The 13137-nt window shown below is 41.6% G+C and overlaps 1 protein-coding gene across 9 annotated transcripts in view; it reads left to right on the forward strand.

The window, feature by feature from the left end:
- The window catches only part of ANKRD44 (ankyrin repeat domain 44), a 142530-nt gene that overhangs the window by 80308 nt on the left and 49085 nt on the right, over positions 1-13137 (forward strand). For all 9 annotated transcript variants that reach the window (XM_068948258.1, XM_068948251.1, XM_068948252.1 and 6 more), the window contains exons 5-10: positions 1902-2102; positions 3721-3808; positions 5886-6028; positions 8166-8378; positions 9320-9398; positions 12882-12996. In XM_068948258.1, the coding sequence (XP_068804359.1) occupies positions 1902-2102; positions 3721-3808; positions 5886-6028; positions 8166-8378; positions 9320-9398; positions 12882-12996 (839 nt within the window). The remainder of the gene's footprint in view (positions 1-1901; positions 2103-3720; positions 3809-5885; positions 6029-8165; positions 8379-9319; positions 9399-12881; positions 12997-13137) is intronic.

The following is a 13137-nucleotide window of genomic DNA, read 5'->3' on the forward strand; positions in this document are numbered from 1 at the left end:
TCATGTCTCTGTACGACCTTCTATAGACTGATTAAAAACATGAGCACGTTTTAACTTACATTTTAATGACTTTTCTAGTGGACTTCAAGGATTTAAATGGTTATTTAAAAACCAGCAACCCTCAGATGTGTCTGTGCAGGATTGTTGATGGACGTATCTGCTGCCAGCTCTGTACAGTTTGAAAGAGTGAAGAGATTTCACTCGGATAACTTGGGATAACTAGAAACACTGAACCTATGAATAGAGAGTCCCACACAGTACCAGTGGACTGCATGCAGATGTTGAAATTATGTTAATAAAAGGGTCTATCTTATGTCCTCCAAAGCCATAAAATTAAAACTTCTTCCTAAAGGCAATAACATTTCAGTCCCAAGCCTGGTAGAGCAACAGGTTTGCAGATGTAAACCAAAATGTGTAAATGCTTTTAAAAAATATTTAAAAATTATCAGCTTAGACTTTTCAATTCTTACTATTTGCTCTTAAAAATAGTCCTTATAACTTTTTCCTTTCTTCCCTAAGAGTCAAAATACATGAATTTTCCTCCTGACTTCATGTAGGATTATGGTTCTGATTGGGCAGGTCCCCAGGGAATTATCTTTAAATGACTTTTAAAATAGTAGGCCTGTGATTTAACAAAAAAAAAATCCTCTCGAAACATCGACAATGATATATCGTTATAGGTACTTTTAAGACAAGCAGTCTCGCTAACGGAACAAATCTGTTAGCCATCCCACAGACTGTTGTCTACAGAAAATGACACTGCTGAAATGGGTTGAGGACAAAGAACTAGAACCCTTAGTAATGGATGTATCCTTGATGTGATGGAGCCTGCAGGCGCTCTCCCAGGCCTTTCCAGATACAAAAGTGCTATTTATACACACATGAAGCTTTTGTTATTCATTGATAAAACTTTGGTTGGACTTACTAGAAAACTTTTCAGATTATGGAAAAAGAATAAGGTGTAGTATGTAGGACTAGAGCTCTCTCCCACTTACCAGCTGAGAGATGGAATTAGCTACAGAAGAGGCTACTTGCATGCCACTGTGCCCCAGTAGTTCCTTTGTTCTGTGCGTTTGTGAAGAAAGCAAAATCCAGTTTTGTGAGAGACTTTTTATCTGACTTGCTTAATGGCATATGCATGAGTAGGAACAGAGAAGTGCTGACTGTAAATTCTCTAGCGAGGCAGTCTCAAGAGAGAGCAGGATGTTTTCTCACTGGGAAATATCCAGTTCTAAACAAGAAAATTAATCTTAAAAGATGTCATCTGGTCTCACGCTGACAGAATGGATGTTGCAGGGGAGACCCTTGGCCTGCGCTCAGCCCTGGGGAGGGAAGGAACGCCCACGGGAACAAGGGACACCAGCGGCAACCCTTGCCTGTGATTCTCATGTTTTTGCAAGCCTAAATTTTGGTGCTCACATATTTTGTTTTGTTTTTTTCCTTTCTCCTGTTTATAAATAAAACTTATAGCAATTCACTGTGCCTTCCCTATACGAACTAACATGCTGTTCATTTTGTAAATAATTTTTATAACAGTGAGCTTGAATAAATACATTAATTTCTTCAAGAAAAGCATAGTTATAATGACTGTGGTACTGAAGTTTAACCAGCAGAACAGGTTGGGCTCTCTCTGCGTGGGTGGCTTTGCATATCCTAAAATCAACTTAGGAAGTTTTGTTTGTGAGGACACTGCTCTAAATGACAGCAAAGGCGATGTGTCTTCAGGCATTTGAGTCACCAATGCCATTTCACTAACCTGGGAGGTTGTTTAGATAAATGACCTCCTCCTTCCTTTCTCCTGGCTGTGTCTGATACAGAGGTAGTAATAATGCTGTCAAGAAGGTGGGCCCTGTATTTACTCTCAGTGCTTGTTTATAGGTATAACTCTGTTGCCATTGCAGGAAGCAGTGCAAGTATTGATTAAGCATTCAGCGGATGTCAACGCCCGGGACAAGAACTGGCAGACACCGCTACACGTGGCGGCTGCAAACAAGGCAGTGAAGTGTGCAGAAGTAATCATTCCTATGCTGAGCAGCGTCAATGTCTCCGACCGAGGCGGGCGGACAGCCTTGCACCATGCAGCTCTGAATGGCCACATCGAGGTAAGCTATTTTATAGCACAAATTTTTTTGTTTGTTTGTTTTTTCCCCGCCCTGTTCAAACAGCCAGCCTGCTGTGACTGGGAATAGACTGAGCCCTGTGTCGCCGATAGGAGCATTCGTATTGCTCGGCACCTTTCCAAGCTGTGCGCCTGGGTTCCCTGCCTGGGGGAATGAGTGTGTGGCTGGCACGCACCGGCACAGCACCGGCACGCCAGCGAGGTGTGCGTGGGAGCTCAGACAGCTGCCTGCACCACCAGCCCCCGTTCAAGGGTGTCCTTGGCTACTTTGATCTTACCTGCCTGTGAAAATAAAGAGGCAGAATGGATAGGGACAACTGAAAGATGAATTTCATACTGAAGAGATGTACAACTGTGTGAGACCCAGTCGGTCTGCTTTTCTAATTAATTTTCTTGAAAATGTGCTTCTGGTTTTAAGATTGTACATGCTGCTTCTGGTTACCTAATGGAAGCGAAACCTTCTAGTCTGATTACTGTTTCTGTATAAAAACCACAATTCTGTGAATAAAGCCTCTACATAAAAGCTTCTGTTACTGTCATTAGATGTGGGTGAAAGGATCCCTGTTTGCCCATTCTTGAAGGTCTAGGCATAGAATAAAAAAATGGACTTGCACAGTAGGATTCTGTCAACAAAGAGGTGTCAGAAAAAAGAGACTGGTTGTACTGTAATCAGGAGGAGGAAGAAGAAAGGTAGTTGCTGTAAAAGGATGATGGTGTTTGGCCTTTAAAATACTATGTTTTAGGGAAAAGATGGTAATACTTGAATCTAACCATTGTAAATTAAAGCTCCTGAGCTTTTGGATAGAGTGTATCAGAAATGACTGTATGCTGTTATTAGCTGATCCTTTTCTGTGGCAAAGCAGTGTATTAGAGGAAGGCAATTATGCAGCTCTAACTTATGATTTTAGAATGTTTTGCAGGAAAAGAAAGTTGTTGAATGTGTTTTTCCATTCTTTTCCTTTCCCCACCATATTTAATATTGGATAGCTGGCAAAAGGGAAAGCAGCTTTCCATCTTTTAACCATGCTGTCTAAAATTCCAGTTCAAAATTCCATATATGAAGCAGCCTGGTTTCTGTCCTCATGCTCATGGACAAATGGGAACTGAGTGGCCTGGCCACCCGTCAGCAGAGTGTGGCAGGAAGTAGGCACTCCTTGTCGAAAGATCAAGCAGAGTTGAGGGTTTGTTACCTCCAGGTCTGGAGGAATCTTGTGCCAGTCTACAAGAAAACATCTTAAATGTGGTTTTAACTATAAAAACTAGGAGCAGTGTTTCTCTTCTAGGCCTGTTTTACCTCTAGGTTGTTATTAGCCAAGCTGAATTTGTAGTACGCTGGAGTCGCAGCTGATGGGAGCAGCACCCTGCACGCTGTCAACCTGCTCTGCAGGTGCCGAACTTCTCCTGGTTTCTTGCAACCATCGCTATTCCTTCTCACTAATGCACACAGTTTAGAACAGTAATTTTATAATTTGCAAATGTATCATTCATAAGTAAGATATTGTAATCCCAACTTTATTGCTAGAATGCTGCTAGAATGATTTGTAATAAACTGTTGAGCGTCTGACCTTCAGGGTTTATTTACTTGATGTTGTTTCTTTTAGATGGTAAACTTACTCTTAGCCAAAGGGGCAAACATCAATGCTTTTGACAAAAAGGACAGAAGAGCTCTTCACTGGGCAGCGTACATGGGTAAGCCTCGGGTGGTTCCTTGTTTTTAGTTTGCTGTTGACGAGCTGACCACGTGTTTTACAATGGGTAAGATGCAGACCTTGCCCTGGAAAGGGAACGTGGTGTTTATCCTGAACAGGGTAAGGCATCAGCTGGTCTAAGCAGATGGTGTCCATTTACGGTTTTGCAACTGGTGAGAACTTGGCTGTGTTATCCTTTTAATGCAACTTGTGGGCTTTTTATGTTGATTTCTTTCCTTGTGAACTTTTTGTCCTGACTCTAATGCCAGCCTGAAGTATATTTGGACTTGAGAAAATATAGGTTATTTTTGAATTAGTTCTCGCTAAGAACTACATTATGTAAGATGCAGATAAATGTGACCATGGTTTTTACTCTTTACCTTTGTTTAAAGTAGCTAAGCTATGATATTGTTAGAAAGTGCCTCGTGGCCTTTCCTTCTGTCAGGTGCAAGCTGTCATCTTTTATTCCAGATTGGGCAAGAGCAACAGATTCAGCCTATCAGTGGTGTTATCAAATACTGCTTAAAAAAATCAATTGACCTTATTGTTTCATTCAGTTTAAAGACCAAATTTGTTGTAGTGGAGCATTATAATTTAAAAATGCTAGAATGAGACTGCTGGTGAAATTGGTCAGATGGAAAGACTCTTGCAACAGTTGTGATTTGGCTTTTGCGCTAATGTGCTTTGAACTCTGCTCAGGAGAGGTGAGAGGCTTTTACATTGTGCTGTGCAATTCCACATCTCTTTTGCTCTTAACTCTTTTCACAAACTCATGTTATACTTTTCAGGATATTTAGCTAAGGTTTAAGGCCTAAACTCACAAAGCGATTTAGGAGTCTGTAGTGGAATGTGGACAGAATTTAGATAATGCAGTTGAAGCATATCATCCTGTAAGCCCTCATTTAGTTTCTGGGATACTTTAAAATCTTTGGGCACTTGGGACTTTGTCAATCAAGTGTCCTGGGTCCTGTACGTGACCAGAACTGCCTCTGCTGGGAAGGTGCTGGAAAAGTTCAAATGGTACCCAACTTCATATAGTATTTGTGCTCTTTCAGTCTGCTTGACCTAATAAATTGTTAATTGTTCTAAGAAAAATAACTCTTCTTCAGCAGGAAACATATGGGACTATGCCTCAGTTAGCCTTGTTTAATTTTGATGGTTTTGATAGGCTCTCTGGGAAGGTATGATACCTTCAGGGGGAAGAGGAAACTAAGGAGATAGGTTGTAAGTTGCATTTTGAGATGCTCAGCTCTACACTCCCCCCTTATATAGGGAGATCCTAATTCATGGGTAGGCGTTTTATCCCTGAAGACTGATGTTCTGTAAGTCGGGCAATCAACTCTGACTGCTGAAATTACTGTGATTGTTTTACTCTGCAGATTAAATATATGTTTATATATACACACAACAAGTTCATATTAAAACATTTTTAGACCCTATTTTCATCATTTTTGCAGAATTTAGTGTTAATAACACGGTTTTGGAGAGTCACACATCTGATCCAAAAATCTGTGGGTTCAGTAGAAAATCGATTGTTGATTTTGGTAGGCTTTGGATCAAATTCTTCATTCACTTGAAGTTCATTTTTTCTCTGTCCTCAATGCTGGTGGAAAACCTTTAATTTGTCATTTATTAAATATATTATGTATTGTCAAGAAAAAACTGAGTGTTAGCGGTTGGGTCTGCAGATGACATCAACAGAGTACTGTTTTGGGAGATTTATGTTGTCATGTTCCTGTGCTCACTGTTCTTTCTGCGAAAGGGAGAATAAAATACGAACTTCAGAGAAGTAACATGGGAAAGAGGTGTAGTTTTATTTCCTTTTATTGACTGGAAATCTAATACAGTACGGGCAGATTTGACAGATGTGGTGAAGATAAATATATATTGCATGGATTTCTTGACAAGGCCTGGAGCTTGGATTAAAAACGTTTATGAGAATGCTCTTTTTCTTGCAGACTCAGAGCATTGTGAAACAGCAGCAAAAAGGGCAGAGCATTAGCACGAAAGCAGTAATTTTGGGGAAGTGATGCAGTGGAATGGTACACTCATCGATTACTATCTCTCATCTTTTGAAGGTCACCTGGAAGTTGTTGCCTTACTGATTAACCATGGCGCAGAGGTGACTTGTAAGGACAAGAAGGGTTACACTCCACTTCATGCAGCTGCATCCAATGGGCAGATTAATGTAGTAAAACATCTCCTTAATCTGGGTGTAGAGGTATGTGGTAGTTTGCTGTTCCTGTGGCTTCCATGTTTCTCCATACTTGAAGATATTCCTCTTTTCTTTCCTTATGGATGCAGCTACAGACATTGGCAGAGTTCATAAAATAGTTCCCATTTTCTGGACTATGAAAAGCATCTCATGCTTCATGTAGTTTATTGGTGCAAGTGCCAGGAGACATTCTGGAATAAGTGTCTGATATGGACAGTAAATTCCAGGCAATCTTGCTGAAATGAAGAAGTCGGGGTATATGTGCTGTTTCTATAAAGGAAGATGGGATGATGAAAACTCCCTCTCCTCAGTATTCCCTTTGATACCATGAGAGGTTGTTCACAGTACGTACGCTAAGTACTTCACTAAACTGCAGTTCAGGCAGTTTAAGTTTAGGAACCTGTATTTCCTCTATAATAGAAGGAGGGAAGGAGAAAGATTATTTTCACCATGGAAAAGATCTTTTTTTCAGGGCACAGGCTTCTCTTAGTCTAATATTGTCAACCCAACGGTCCAAAGCAGTGAGATGACCGGAAGAGTCTGCAGCGGTTCATCAGAGATGTCAAACAAAGGCATTGCATTTGCAGTGATACTTCACATATTCTGCCAGCTTTGTAACCAGCAGACTTGACCTGCCAAGAGAAAGTAAAAAGTCTATATTCACAGGCTGTTGACTACAAAGTAGAAGATGAATAGGTGTTTCCTTTCATTAGCTGTACCATGGTAATAATTACTTTTAACTTCCACATGCTCCCCTACTGGGGATATGATCTTTTATATGCCTAGATTTTGTGGAAGAGTATTCAAATCATCGTTGAGTCTTTTTGTGCAACCTGTCTCACCTTATTTTACAGAATAGTAGATGAATTCTAAGCCATCAAGAAGTACCATCTTCTTAATTGTATCTTCATGATACAGAGCTACTGAAAGTGGTTTCTTGTTGAAGTGTAAATGGCTGTGTAATTTCTCCTTCCCGTCCCTCAGAGACTTTCACTCTCTTCCCAAAAGAAATCTGTGCAAAGAGGTCTTAAGCCTGATTCTGTTCACAAAAATGCAATAGAAGTAATTGTAAAAGATTCTGAGATTATTATTATTTCACCTGGGGAGGAATAACCTCATGCACCAGGACAGGCTGGGGGCTGACCTGCTGGAAGGCAGTTCTGCGGAGAATGACCTGGGAATCCTGGTGGACAACAAGTTAAACATGAGCCAGCAGTGTGCCCTTGTGGCCAAGAAGGCCAATGGGATCCTGGGGTGCATTAGGCAGAGTGTTGCCAGCAGGTCGAGGGAGGTGATCCTGCCCCTCTCCTCAGCCCTGGTGAGGCCTCACCTGGAGTAGTGTGTCCAGTTCTGGGCTCCCCAGTACAAGAGAGAGAGTCCAGCGGAGGGCTACAAAGACGATGAGGGGACTGAGACATCTCTCCTCTGAGGAAAGGCTGAGGGAGCTGGGCCTGTTGAGCCTGGAGAAGAGAAGGCTGAGGGGGGATCTCATCAACGTGTACAAGTTTCTAAAGGGAGGATGTCAAGAGGACAGGGCCAGACCCTTTGCTGTGGTGCCCAGTAACAGATGAGAGGCAACAGATACAAACTGAACCACAGGCAGTTCCATCTGAACCTGAGGAAAAACTTCTTTCCTGGGAGGGTGACCGAGCCCTGGACCAGGTTGCCCAGAGAGGTTGTGGAGTCTCCTTCCCTGGACATACTCAAAACCCACCTGGACGCAATCCTGGGCAATGTGCTTTAGGTGACAGGGTGGGCAGGGGGTTGGATTAGATGATCTCCAGAGGTCCCTTCCAACCTCAACCATTTTGTGATTATTTATCCTACTTTCCACCTTAAATGTAAAAGCTTTCCAGCTTATTAGGACTTTCATTTTCATCATTAGATAGTCCTGCTATCAATTTTAAGCTTCAAATTGACTTTTGAGAATTGCCGCTGGGGTAAAAAGTTAATAATAGTAATTGTAAAGTATTCCGAATTAAGCGCTCTGGGAGTATATTTTTGTCAATGAAATTTGCTGCTGAACAGTATGCGCTCTGACAGTTTAAGCCTCCAGCTATTTCTCTTTGCAGTATGTGATGCGTTATGTAAAGCAATAAGCTGATGTCTGTATTTTTAACTGTGTCTTCTTGTCTCATTTTAGATTGATGAAATGAACATCTATGGAAATACTGCACTTCACATTGCCTGTTACAACGGTCAGGATTCTGTTGTTAATGAGCTGATTGACTATGGTGCTAATGTAAATCAGCCTAATAATAATGGATTCACTCCCTTGCATTTTGCTGCTGCCTCCACTCATGGAGCGCTGTGTCTTGAACTGCTAGTGAATAATGGGGCAGATGTAAACATTCAGGTAAAACTTACATTTCAGCTCTTCAGTTTTATTTGATCCTGTTTTGCATATGTCAAGAGTCTGGAAACTGTAGTAATGAAGTCCAGCATGGCTTCAAGCCCTTCTTTGGGGAACTGATTGAAGAGTGATGCTGAGAAAGTTGATTGTTAAACTGTTTGGGTGAGATTAATTTACAAGAGAGAAGTTGTCAGTGCCTTGATAGGTATAACAGCCTTAAAGTCTAGGCCAGCCACTTTCCTGAAGGCATGAACCACTGTTAAAATATGGTCTGGAAGCTCTGTCAAAATCATACCTTGGGGAGCTGTGGTAAGTCAAGGAACTTTTCCTTTTTGGTGTTTTCCTTCCCCCTGCAATATACTTTTAATTAAAACTTGATTCTAACAAGTTCCTCTTGACTTTCCTGAGGAAGTAAGAACTCAGTTTTTTTAAATTTACTTATTCTAGTCTTTGCCTGACTTGATGAAGCTTGATGCTGTTAGGATATCTGAATGCTCTTGAGATACGATTGATACATATTGATGAAGCTGGAAGGGAGTTGATTTTATCCAGCAGAGCGGGTACTGGCATAGGTATCAGGAGACCTAGGATCTCTGAGTTTATATAGGATCTTGGCTCCTCTACTGTAAACTCTGCGTGTTTGAGTTTCCCATCCATAAAGCTGGTCTCCTAGCATTTAACACCTATGGTAGGACCCTTGAGATCAGTGAATAGCTAGTACTCTATTTAAACTCAGAATTATTAAAATGAGCTGGGGAATCGTGCTTGCCAATGAATGTGAAGCTCCATTCCAATAAACATGAGGTGACTTATATTTTTATATTTTAAATTGTATATATTTATATATATTAATATTGATATATATGTTAATATTTATATATTTAAATTTTGTATGTTTATATTTTTATCTTTTATAATATATTTTTATATTTTGTTTCTGTTAGAGTAAGGACGGGAAGAGTCCACTGCACATGACAGCTGTCCACGGGAGGTTCACGCGGTCGCAGACCCTCATTCAGAACGGTGAGTCTTGCTGCTGAGTCGATGATGGTCCGAAAGATCGGTCATTGACAAAACTAGAATTTGTAGTTATTCTGACCCAGAGCGCTGAAGTGGTACTCTGTTTAGCTCTCTGTCACGTTCTGCCTTTGAGCTGCACTGGCAGCTCTCATTCCACAATGTTGTCACAAGTGAAGTTTTTGGTTGCTAACAAAATCCTGTGTTCCTCCAGCTGACGGTGGTCCACGTAATCTTCTGTGATTCTTAACCTCACAACAACACTTAAAAGCTGTGTTCAGGTCTTTTATCAGCTTAGAAGAAGGCACAGCTTTCTCACATAATTAAAAAATGAAAAGAAGAGCTTCTGATTGTCCTCTCTTGTGAGTCTTGGTGCTCTCAGAGCTCAACCATTTTGTCTACCCCTCCACGCAGCGGCTGTGCTTCTCTTGCCTCCCAAAGCTTCACAACCTTCCCATAGCAAACCCTCTTCACTAAGTGTTGAATAAATACTCTGGAGGGTGAACCAGTGCCACCTTGTTTGTTCTGGGGTAGGAGACCTCAGAAAAGTAAGGAAATTAAAAAAAAAATAAATAGAAAAACAGGAAAAAAAAACCCTAGAGTAGCCAGGAATAGAATCTCGGATTCCTAATTATCAGTCATATTAGTTAAATATTTATTTTGTCAAGAATACTACAGAATACAATAAATGTTAGAGCTGGAGATCTGGCAGAGACTTTGTAGGTCACTATTTCTGTTTGTTTAACTACAAACCCAAACTTGGACCTTAACTTAATTGCAGTGTTGCTTGAGACAGCTACTCTGTGTGAGATGTTGAAGAGGGCTGAACAGATGCGCTATAATGATGAAGATAGTGTTTTAAATGGCAATCTCCAGTAGATCATGCTTCCTTCAGGTTATCATGCAAATTGCTGTCATATCACCCCTTGAATAAATAAAATATTAATAATAAAAGGAGCAAGCTAAAAGAAATATGTGCTTTAATGCAGTTTTGAGTTGTTTGCTCAGATGTGCTCTCTGACTTATGGCTGTTGTTTGCTCTGCGTGATCTGTGTTTGAAAGGGTTGGCAGTTCTTCCTCTGTTCCTTCAACCTTCTCTGCTTTTCCTCAAGTTACTTGTGATTCTTTCTTTCTTCGTTTCCTGCCCCTATAATTTTAATGTTGTGCACAGATTTAATTGCAAATGATTTTATGCCTCATTGCCATGGGATATTGTGGAGGAGAAAAGAGTGAATGGTTTATAGAAATGAAGTTTCACCCTACACTACTTAATGAGTTGGCTAATGATGTCTCCAGATTTTTGGCTATTATCTCTGAGGACTAGTGGAGGAAGAACAGGGTACCTTAAAACTGGAAAACTGCAAATGTGGTGTCCATCTTTAAAAGATGGGAAAAGGAATAGCTGGAGAATGAGAAATGCACCAGCCAAAAATTCTGAAACGTGGGAACGAACAAACTGTAAACACACAGAAGATAGGGGGCCAGTCTGGCATGGATTTCTCAAGAATGAAACATACTGAAATGTTTCAGTTTTCTTCTCCATCGGAGTAATGGTCTTTGTGAATAGAGCGCAATCCTCTGGCTTTTCTGTGGGCAGGTCATGTTCATGGAGTCTTCCATGGCTGGAGACTCCACAGCACCCCATGCAGTCTGTCCCAGCATTTCACTGAACTTTATTTACCATTAGAAAACCTTGTGTAGACCTTTTACATGTTCTCGTCAGGTATTCTCACTGCAAAGTAGTGGAGTATGGTCTGGATGAAAATATTGTAGTGTGAGTGCCTAACTGGTTGAAAAACTACGCTCAGAGGTTAGTGATGAATGGAGTGTTGTTGGAATGGAAGATGTAGCCAGGGGGTTTTCAGGTTCTTTCCTGCATCTGGTCCTGTCCAGTATTTTCATCAGTAACTTGGATGGTGGAATAGGTAGTATGCTTTTAACATTTGGAGAAAACATGAACTTGAGAGCCACTGTTAGCTGGGCAGAAATTGGTGTCAGAACTGAAAATGATTCTGTTAAGGCTGGAGAAGTAAGTTAGAGTGCAAGCAAACGAAAGGAAAGGTACACACACACAAACGTACACACACACACACACACACGGGAATTACCGGCTGCACAGACACAGAAGGGCAACAGCCGGGTGGGTGGCAGTGCCTCAGTAGGATCTGGGGTTTACAGTGGATCACAAGCTGAACATGAGTCAACAACGTCATACTGTTTAAAAAAGAAAAAGAAAAGAGGGGGGCAGCCATCCTACAGGAATGTATAGATAGGAGCAGAGCCAGGAGGCATGAAGTAATCCTTTTGCTCAGCTCGGCATTGGTGGATGTCAGCTGTAGCACTGTTTCTGGCTTTTGGCATTTTACTTCCAGAAGAGTGTGGGCCACCTGGAGAGGCCAAAAACAGCTGGAGTGTAGCAAACCTGGCTTACGAGGAGAGATCTGAAAGAATTAGGGTTGCCTGAGCCAAAAAGAAAACAAGGACTTGATAACAGTCTTTACATGGGTAAAAGGCTGCAGTACAGAAGAAAGGAATAATCTGCTCTTCCTGCTTGTGAGAATAAAACATGAGGTGACAGGCTGAAATTGCAGCAGGAAGTTCTAGTTAAGCACAGTATAGGATTTTCCGATCTGAATAAAAGACAGATGCTAGAACAGATTGCCTTGGGTGTGGTGGAGTCCCCATCTGTGGAGATCTCAGCCGGTTAGACATGTCGGTCAGCAAGATCATGAAGAATAAACTGAATCATTGACTAAACCTTTTGAGGTCCCTTTTTACCCATTGTCTAAAATATGGAGGAATCAACAGGTTCTTAACACAGTGGTGCAAACGCAGCCTCCCGTCCAGGACCGTGCTCAGCTTGGCAGAGCTGAGAGGATGTGCCAAAACAAGAGCAACTCGGTGTTGCTCCCAGCAGCTGCTCGTGGCTGCTGTCAAACACAGGAACTGGGCCTGTAGTTGGTCTGTTCTGGTCGTTCTTGCATAGGATACAAAAAAGGCAACGCACAACGCTTGCCGTTTGCAGTGCGGGCCTTCTGGATGAACTCCCTTTAACATCATTGCGGAGTAGGTAAGGTTGAGTAGCAGCAACTTAAAGAATGATGGCACTGTTTCAGCAATTTATTTTTGTGGTTTAATTCGAGGCAGCCATTTGTACCTTTAGTTGAGCAGCAAACCTGAATCATTTTGTTTACCATTGTATGTCATTCTGTTCAGTGCTGGGGAAAAGTGATGTCAAATATACAGGTGAAATGGGAAAGAATTGGAGAGAGAGGTGAAAATGCTCCTGCCAGATGACATTTGGTGCCTATGGCTGACAGCTGGCAGCTTGCAGAGTGCTGGTTCTCCGTCTCTGCGCTCGAGTGTGTCTGTGGCTGGACTGGTTACTCTGTGTTCCTTGAGAGAGAGAGAGAGAGAAAGGGAACATTTGTGGTCACTAGTTCACGCTTAATCTGACTATGTTAAAGAGAATGAAAACGTCTTTTGCAGGAGGTGAGATTGACTGTGTTGATAAGGATGGTAACACCCCTCTGCATGTGGCTGCAAGATACGGACATGAGCTTCTGATTAACACCCTCATAACCAGCGGAGCTGATACTGCCAAGTAGGTTGCTGAAGCAGAGCTGATTCTAATTATCCAGCGTTATGTCCAGGGCTGGGAAACGCAGTTTCTCCTCAGGTTCTGAAGTGTGAAGGCTAAAATGGATACGCGTAATTATGCTCCACTTGAGTGGGTGACGTGGGA

This window comes from Struthio camelus, chromosome 6 (genome assembly GCF_040807025.1).
Source record: "Struthio camelus isolate bStrCam1 chromosome 6, bStrCam1.hap1, whole genome shotgun sequence".
Classification (NCBI taxonomy): Eukaryota; Metazoa; Chordata; class Aves; order Struthioniformes; family Struthionidae; genus Struthio; species Struthio camelus.